Here is a 9,888-nt window from a genome sequence, read left to right on the forward strand (position 1 = left end):
GTACCACCTCGCCAAATACTGTTTGCTTTAAAATAAAAACAAAATCTTTCTTCGAGGAAAGTGTATTTTTGCTGTTGTTCGGCTTCTACTCAACAAAGCATTACTTAGTCCGAGTAAAGGGCGGGTTCGTATAGGCATTTAGCAGAATGAGTGCATTTTCCATAATATGTCCTTTGCCACGTGTTTTTAAAAACAAACAAAACACCACCACAGAAAAGAGGAGACAAAAATTTGAATCAAAATGTTGTGGAACAACTTTAGAAGAAGCATTTATGTGAAATTCACTGGTATGAAACTGTCCTCAGGTTTTGAAAACTAAGCTTTTCTAAGTTAACAGACTTTATTTTTGCTCTATAATCACAAAATTAAAAGCCAAATTTTCTGCCTACTGGTGTTTAGTGACCATCCTGCTGGGGCTGAGCGTTCCTAACCATGTTTAAATCTGATCATGATGTGATTTGCTGAGGTCATGAATATGAAATGATACACATCCAGAAAATCAAACTTGTGATTTTTTTTTATCTCCCGCTTTTTTGTGTGTGTGCTCCCAGTAGCTGAGAGTGGAAGACAGTGATTGGCTCCAGGATTCTGAGGAGGATCTGGGTTGAAGCCAAGGGAACAGAACCAGAGGATTCCCTTTCCAGGAACCATAACACTGCTTCTGTCTTACCTTCCTCTCCTTCTGGGTGCTCAAGGTTTTAGTGAATCTTCAGCAGCCCCTAGGTAGGCCTCAACACCTCCTATAATCACTCCGTTCTTCCCATTTGGCCTTCGTCTAAAATAAACAAAAAACTTGGGTAACCCCAATAAATGTTGGTTCTTGTGATCCATGTATTATTTGATAGGAGAAGATGAACTCCACATTCTGTCAGCTTGCCCCCTTGTTCAGGGTCTCCTGTGAAAGGTCCTCGTGTCTCACAGGAAAATATTGCAACAAAATAAGATAATTGGGGGGAAAGGCGGTTGCATGGGAAAAGTGGCTTTTCTTTGATAGCGTTTAATGGGAATTAACAGATTCTTAAGCTGTAAACATTCTTTATTTATTCAGCACACATAAGCAGGCATTGTTTTATCACCGTAATTATGGTGCCCTTTAAACTGGCTGATAGCAGGAAAGATAAGGGGATGTGGCTGCAGATTCAAATCAAGTCTTACTCCTCCCCCCATCTTTCTCCCTCCTCTCCTGACCCCCCCCCATTCTTTCCTTGGTCACTAGGGTCCCCACAGCCCTTGAGATGAGAAAAGCAGGAAGACTGTGGCCTGGCCATTTCTTACATCATGGAAGTGATTTGTACCACACTCTAATTTAATGCAATCTGTAACCCCCTTGTCTCCTATGCTTGCAAATGCTTTGTTTAGCTTGCAATACTCAGTATTCTGTCTAAGGAGTTGTCTACTGCTCACCTGCATAAAACCCCATCCACTAGGGTCTCCAGCTTTACCTTTGTCTAGAGTAGAAAGCACACTCTTAGGGACTTTTCAGAACAAAGCCTCACAAAACCCCTTTACCTCCAAGGATTTGCAAATTTATAAAGGCTGCATTGAATTCAAGATGGGTCAGGGGGCAAAAAAAGGGTAGGAGGTCACTGCATTCTGATTATGGGTCAATAGACAACATGGCATATACTCTGTGCCCCAAACTTCTGTTAAAGACGGGATTTTTTTTAAACATCTAAGAACAGAAGGATGGGCCTATTGGAAGACTTGCCCTGATATATTTGAATGAGATTTAAAAAAGAAAAAAAAGAAGAAGAAGAAGAAGAAGAAGAAGAAAAAGGAGTTTAAAGAAAATATCCAAAGACATAGTTTATTCCTCATTTTAGCTAATTATTCTTCTCCTCTTACCTTTTTCACCTCCCGAAAAGGAGGAAAGATAGGATGTCAGATAAGTTTAAGGAGCTGTTTAGACTGTATTGTCCTATATCTTCAACCTATTCATCCATGTGAGACTTTATTATTTTAGACTTGTCATCATCATCATCATCATTAAACTTTAGCTAACAGTTTAAGAGATTTCTTTTATCCCCCTACCCACCATGCCTATATTGTTGGACCCTTTGTGATATTCCTCACTCTTCTGTCTGAACTCACTTTGGACAAAATGCACCCAGCCATCACTAAAACAAATGTATATGGTGAGGAGTTAGCTGGTGGTGATCGTGGTGTGTGTGAGCCTCATTTAAATTATGTATGTATGGGTGAGGGCTTGGATGAAAAAGGATTATTTTAATGCCCTTCAATACTTTAATTATATAACAGTTGTAGTGTAGAAATGCAGAAGTACTCTCAGGTTTTCCCTTAGATTTTCAAAAGAACTTTCCCCATTAGTAAGCTACTTCCTGCGATTGCTGCTTCATCTCACAGCCAACCATTTAAAAGACTGTGAATGCCTCCTGCATTACTTCGCTCCAGAGGAGAGAGGTCAGACTGGATTGCTATGGTATTTAAACATAAAATACAGTGAAAATAAATCAAAATAGAGCATCGGAAGGTGGATTTGCACACTCATGTGGGATAAGTAAAGACAGGTATTTTCAGATCCTCACAGGCCATCACTTTAAAAACTGAAAGTGCTGATTTGGTTTTTGTTGTTGTTGTTGTTGTTGTTGTTGTTTTGTTGTTGTTTGTTTTGTTCTGTTTTTTTTTTTTACAATAAATGTAGAAATAATGGACATTAAGAATACACTTGAAACTGTATTTGCTACAGAGGATTTTTCTTTAGTAAGCAGCTTTGTTTTCAAAGCTAAAATACTTTTCAGGATAGTGTACAGTTTGTATTCCAACCTGAGTAAATGTTCACATTTCATTAACAAACTCAATGGCTATCATGCACATGCACATGCACATTGTGATAAATGCACAATTATCCCATATACAGAGATGTGTGTGTGTGTGTATACATGTTCATTTGAGCATATCCCCCCCACATATGTACATATGTTTGAGAAACATAGAAGTTGATATATTCTTTCTTAAAAAGAATTTGAATACAGTCCATCATCTGAATTGGGTTCATCTTTGATTGCAGAGGCAGCTGACATGGTCAACAAATTTATCAAAGAAACCCCCTGGCTTTTGAAGAACAGCACTTCATACATCTGGATCTGCACATCCAGGCAAACTAAGTAAATTATTGCATAACTTTAAGCATAATTGATAACAGATACCTTTAATTTTTCATCCCCATTCTTTTGGCCTGCTTTCACATTAATAATCTAAGCCATAAATGTTGGTTATTGATCGAAATCCCCGGTGTGCATGCAAATCATCTTAAAGTCCCCTGCCTTTCATGTGTGAGCGCTCAGGGGCCTCTGCTGGGTCTTTTTATCGGGATCGACCCCCAATGTGCCTGGAGAAGACCCCGGATATGCAACGTGTGCTGATGGCCATAAGAAAGCTGTCTGTCACATTCTCTGTGTGTGTGTGTGTGTGTGTGTGTGTGTGTGTGTGTGTGTGTGTGTGTGTGTGTGTACACAAACCCCTGGTGCTGGAGCCTTAACACACTCACACTAGGATGGGGAAGTTACAGGAACAAAAGAATGTATTAGACAAAAAGACAGATGTGTGATATGAGTATTTAAGATGTAAAAATGTAAGGGTCCGTTTATGTACAGACAGACACTTTCTGAATAGTCCACAGAGACACAGCCCCAAATCCCTTGTTCTTTAGACCCTTTTTCTAGCTGATCCCACAGATTATACCTTCAGTTTAAAAACCATAGGCAATATTGTACTCATTTCCAAAAGCACCTATATTTCCAGTTTTAAAGGTAGAGAGATGGGTCAGGAAGGAAAATGTGAAATGTTGACTAAAGCATGCTCCTATGTGCAGGGGAACTAAGGGGGTGGGGTGGGGAGGATCTAAACAAGAATCAGGAACAACTAAAAATACCTGCCCCCCTCCCCCCTCACAAAAGATGCTGTACCCAACCTTTTTTAATGTCTTCTTAGAGCCCCCACACATACATTTTTTTTATTTTAAAGTTTACTATTTCTTAGCTGTTTGGCTCTTTAATCTAAATCTTATAGCTGGAGGAGGGGAATGGGCGGGGGTGGGTGGGAGGGAGAGGGCTGGCACTATATAAGTGCCTCAGGAGGAATTTTAAAACACTGTCGTTGGAAATAGAAAGGCTCTGGTCACTCTACTTTAAAACAACAAACACCAGCATTTGCTTTTCCTGGAAACTTCGATTTCTGCTCAAAGCTTGTGCATTTGGCCTCCTGTGAAAGTGAAAGAGAAAAACTCGGTGTGGTAGGACCAGATGCAAAGAAAGCCAAGTCGTTGGATGGTATTAGCTGTGACGAGGCATTGTTCACTGCTGCCTCTCGGTTACGTTTAAAGCCTGAAATATCACGAGATCCATTCAATGATCCTTCTCTCATTCAAGGGACAGAAATGTAATTTGCTGTAGCTCTGATTTCTTGGATGGAAATGCTAGCCTTAGATTTCAAAGGCAAGAACTAGACATCGCGGTTTGTACACACATTGATTAAGTTGAAGAGCGACGATTACATCTGTGCTGAGAGCAACAGTCGTCCAGGGCTGACTTTTCAAACCCCAGCCCCCTGAGTTACAGACTCTCTTAAATAGACTCCCTTAATTTCCGGATGCACTTCTTGGAATTCCCAATCTCTTCAAAATTTCTGGGAAAATTACGAGGAAGATGAGGGTGGGGGTGGGGAGCCATGGCCGAGAGAGACTTCATCTTGTCAAGCAAACTACCTTTTTGTATATCTGATTTCTGTTTGTTTGTGTTTTTTTGTTTTTTTTTCTTAAGATTTTTTCCCCCCTTTCTCTTTTGAGTTATATCTGCTCCTGCTGGCCAGATCTCAGCAGGGGAAACTGGAACTTCTGAATATGAAGAAAGGAATTATTGTGCATTTTTTTCCCCTCGCAGGTTCAGAAATATCCGTTCATTCTTTAACCTCACAGATGTGTCTATTTTGGGAGGAAGGAGGAAACATGTAGATGCCTAGGCTGCATTTATGCTGTAGTTACAAACACTGAAGAAGATCTGGCCGAATTTTGCAAAGCAGCCAACATCCATCTGAGATCCTGCAAATGCAAGTGGAAAGACCCTTCCTCTCACTTGGCAATATTTTGGATTTCCTTGAAAATGACAGCAAATCACGCTGGTGACTAAGAAGAGGTTATCCCAGACTGATATTCATCCAAAGTGATTTTGTTAAAACAGATGCCTGGCTTTCACATGGGGGGCAATGGGAGCTGTGGAAGATGCAGCTAATCTACCAGCCAAGCCATCACCAACCACTGAAATGGTCTGCACCATACACCAGCACTTTCTTTTCATTGTTTTTATGTAAAACTTCTGGAAGCACCTTGTGGAGCCTTCCATTTTCTTTCCTTTACTGCAGAAGGAGGTATCTGCTCCCTGGAATTCTGACCTGTGGACGGGACCTGGCCAAAGCCCGTGCTGGACACTCTAGGATGACCTCACCTCTTCGCCAGGCCCCTGAATCGTGAACCGTGTACTCATTGCTGGCTTATCTGTGCTTTGTTATGGGCCTGAGGAGAAACTACCTTCCCCCTGCCCCACTCCTCAGCAAAGAACTGAAATCCAGTTGAATTGTTACATGTTCCTGAGGTGGAGCCTCGAACTGCCTTCTTGGTCAAATAACTTTGTTTCTGGTTGTAAAAGGGCATGGGAGGGGGCGGGGGTGTCGAGTGAAATTGCCAACGTAAGTCTGTACTGGGGTGGGTCACCTCGGGATTTAACTTAGAGCTCCCAGCCAGTCTCCTTCTCCTCACCCAGAAGGGAAATACCAGGCTATTCTGGCACGTTTTCCCTTAAGCTTCATTTTCCGAAGAAAAGAGGGGTGGGGTATATCTATTTGAGCTTGATAATGTTTTTTAAATGCTTTCCTTTGAAACGATAATAGCTGTATCGGTAAAATGCAAATAAAGCAAAAATAGGCAGTATTTCTTTAAAGGGGAATATACGGTGCTTCTTTTTTTTTTTTTTTTTTTTTTTTTTTAGCGTACATACACTGCTTCTGATGAAGTCTGTGAGTCAGGCTGTTTCTGAGCTCCGATAGTTTAATGGAAAGATTTATATACCGGCTGTATTATTTACTTTGGGAGGGGAGGTGGCAGTATAAGGGTATGCTAATTAGTAGGAGATTTTGGGGGGAAGGGGTGGAATATCAATTTTTATTGCATCACCTGTCAGGAGTGTCCAATCAGCGTTGGCTTTAGGGGAATTAATTGATGAAGGTGTCTCCGGACGAGCTCACTTCACTCTGTCATTTTATTTGTAGCTAAAGCAGCGGCGGGAATAGCAGCTGCATTTCTTTTCTCTTTCTCCCTTCACATTCCATTATCATAGTGCTCCAATGGAGAAAGAAGGAGTAGCGGGGCCCAGGTACTGATCCGCATCGAGGACTCAGACCAACACACTGGCAGATCTGAAACCGGATGGTCTTTTCCCTCTTTTTTAAAAAAACGAAAACCAAAAAAAAAGCGAGAATCAAGTCAGTGTAATTTCATGGGGTTTTTCTCCTCCCCCCCCCAGTAATTCGCCTAGAGTTTGGCACTCCCTTCGCCGGGAATAACAGTCTTTGTTATTTTATTAGCAGGATGCCTTGAGACACACGCAGCATCTGGCGGAGGATTAACATACATACATGTGTATGTATGCGTCACGTATATATTTACTGCAAATGGTGGGGATCATTTAGTGCCCGAGATGGGAGACCTGAAGTCAGGTTTCGAAGAGGTGGATGGCGTGAGGCTCGGCTACCTCATCATTAAAGGAAAGCAAATGTTTGCTCTCTCCCAAGTCTTCACAGATCTGCTGAAAAACATCCCGAGGACGACCGTGCACAAGCGCATGGATCATCTGAAAGTGAAAAAGCACCACTGCGATCTGGAGGAGTTGCGGAAACTCAAAGCAATCAACAGTATCGCCTTCCACGCGGCCAAATGCACGCTCATCTCCCGGGAAGACGTAGAAGCGCTCTACACCTCCTGCAAAACCGAGCGTGTGCTCAAGACCAAGCGAAGGAGGGTCGGTCGGGCCCTGGCCACAAAGGCGCCGCCGCCAGAGCGCGCCGCCGCCGCCAGCCCCCGCCCGGCTTTTTGGAAGGACAAGCACCAACTTTGGCGGGGCCTGAGCGGAGCCGCGCGGCCCCTGCCAATCAGCGCGCAGTCCCAGCGTCCGGGCGCCGCCGCCGCGCGCCCCGCCGCCCATCTACCTCAGATTTTTAGCAAATACCCTGGCTCGCACTACCCGGAGATCGTTCGCTCGCCTTGCAAACCCTCTTTAAACTATGAAACTGCCCCGCTCCAGGGAAACTACGTCGCTTTCCACTCGGACCCGGCTTATTTTCGGAGCCTGCTGTGCAGCAAGCACCCGGCCGCAGCCGCCGCCGCCGCCGCCGCCGCTGCCGCCGCCGCCGCCGCCGCCGCCTACTACCAGGCGGCGGGCCCCAGCCCAAAGGCGGCGACCGGCGCCGGAGGCCCGGTGAGCCTGACCTACCGCTGCAAGCGCAAGCGCGGGGGCGCCAAGAACTGCCTGCTCGCGCCTCACGCCGGCGCCTGGCGCCTGCTGCTGCTGCCCAGGTCCTACAAAGCCAAGGCGGCGGCGGCGGCGGCAGCAGCGGCGGCGGCGGCGGCGGCGGCCGCCGGAGCCACTTGCTTGGAGAGGTTTCATCTGGTCAACAGCTTCTGCCCGCCTCCTCACCACCACCATCACCATCACCACCATCACCACCACCACCACCACCGGGCCCAGCAGCCAACGCCGAGTCACCACCCCCCTCACCACCACCGGCCGCAGCCCCATCTAGGAAGCTTTCCCGAGAGTTGTAGCAGCGACTCCGAGTCCAGCTCCTACTCGGACCATGCAGCCAATGACTCGGATTTTGGCTCCAGTTTGTCCAGCTCCAGCAACTCCGTGTCCTCAGAGGAAGAGGAGGAGGAAGGAGAGGAGGAGGAGGAAGAGGAGGAGGAAGAGGGGGGCAGCGGGGCCTCTGATTCCAGTGAAATCAGCTCGGAGGAGGAGGACTCATCCACCGAGTCAGACTCCAGCTCCGGGTCCAGCCAAGTGTCAGTGCAGAGCATCCGTTTCAGGCGCACCAGCTTCTGCAAGCCTCCCAGCGTGCAGGCGCAGGCCAACTTCTTGTACCATCTGGCCTCCGCCGCCGCTGCAGCCAAACCCGCTGCTTTCGAGGATGCCGGCCGACTTCCCGACCTCAAGAGTAGTGTCAAAGCCGAGTCGCCAGAGGAGTGGAATCTGCAGAGCTGGGCTCCCAAAGGGGCTCCGGTGTACTGCCCGGCCAGCATGGGGAGTTGTTTCCCAGAGATAAGAAACGATAGGGTATCTGAGATTACATTCCCACACTCTGAAATTTCCAGTACTGTAAAGAGAACTGACCTGACAATTAACTGCCAGGCAGAGGGGGCCTCTTCACCTAGCCCAAAGACAAACAATGTATTTCCACAACAAAGAATACTCCGAGAGGCTAGGAAATGCCTACAAGCAACTCCTACTACACACTGTGCAGAAAACAGCACAATGGCTGCTAGGTTCTTAAATAACGATCCTTGTGGAACAGCAGCAAATTCAGGAAAAGATTCCAAAATCCCTCATTGTCCTGAATTTGCCACGGATTTGCCCTCTCCTCAGACTGATCCCGGAGTGGATGCAGCAGCAGCAGCAGCAGCAACAGCAGCAGCAGCAGCAGCAGCAGCAACAGCAACTAAAGCTGAGAGTCTCTGCACTGACACAGGCGACAAGACATTGCCATTTCTGCACAATATTAAAATCAAAGTAGAAGACAGTAGTGCTAATGAAGACTATGAACCCGATCTTATAACAAGTGAGCTAAAGTGGGAGTGCAATGATACAGAGGGTGAGTTTTACAGTGTGACTGAGAAGAAAGAGGAGGACGCCTTGGTACCCACAGCCAAGGAAGGCTTTGCATGCCCTGAGAAAGAAACTCCTTCCTTAAATCCCCTGGCTCAGAGTCAGGGCCTTTCATGCACTTTAGGATCTCCAAAACCTGAGGATGGGGAATATAAATTTGGTGCCAGGGTGAGGAAAAATTACCGGACACTAGTACTGGGCAAACGACCAGTCCTTCAGACACCTCCAGTCAAACCAAATTTGAAATCAGCTAGAAGCCCTCGTCCTACAGGTAAAACTGAGACACATGAAGGAACACTGGATGACTTTACAGTTTTAAACAGACGCAAAAAGGTAGCCAGCAATGTAGCATCAGCAGTGAAAAGGCCGTTTAATTTCATGGCAAATTTTCCTTGTCCACCATCACTCATTATTGGGAAGGATGGGGATTTGTGGCCAGCGTATTCCTTAAACACCACTAAGGATTCCCAACCTCCTCACAAGGCCCATCCTATATGGAAATGGCAGCTGGGCGGTTCTGCAATACCTCTTCCACCTAGTCACAAATTCAGGAAATTTAATTCATAAAAAAAAATGTTTTGGAAGATATTTTCTCGAACCATATTACCTTCCTTTTGTTGTAAGCTGCACAGGATGGCTTGTACCAAGTCCATTAATGGTGTTACACCCCTTTTGGAGTCCTGGTTTATCGCATTTTGAAGACAGAAATCGGATTACTTTTTTTTTTTTTTTTCCCCATTGCGGGTTTTTGTTTTTTTTTAAGGGTGGGGGCGGGGTGGGAGAAGGGTTGGTTTACACACCACAGACTACTTCAGGCTAAAGACTCAAGTAAAACTCAGTTATTATGGTTAGAGCTGGAACACTTTACTGTTTCAATGCTAATAATGCACCGGTACCTCAATTCAACTGCTACAAATAAATGTCAAAAGGTTGAATAATAAATGTTACAATGAGCCATTAAGTTTATGCACTAGATTTCAGACCTGAAAGTGTAACTGGT

The 9,888-nt window shown here is 45.3% G+C and overlaps 1 protein-coding gene across 1 annotated transcript; it reads left to right on the forward strand.

Moving 5' to 3' along the window:
- The first annotated feature begins 6,042 nt into the window (after positions 1-6,042).
- Skida1 (SKI/DACH domain containing 1) lies at positions 6,043-9,606 on the forward strand. The gene has a single exon (XM_032884846.1). It carries the CDS (start codon positions 6,708-6,710, stop codon positions 9,453-9,455), a length of 2,748 nt encoding a protein of 915 aa, XP_032740737.1. The 5' UTR covers positions 6,043-6,707; the 3' UTR covers positions 9,456-9,606.
- Positions 9,607-9,888: the final 282 nt, after the last annotated feature.

This window comes from Rattus rattus, chromosome 14, assembly GCF_011064425.1.
Source record: "Rattus rattus isolate New Zealand chromosome 14, Rrattus_CSIRO_v1, whole genome shotgun sequence".
NCBI classification, from domain to species: domain Eukaryota; kingdom Metazoa; phylum Chordata; class Mammalia; order Rodentia; family Muridae; genus Rattus; species Rattus rattus.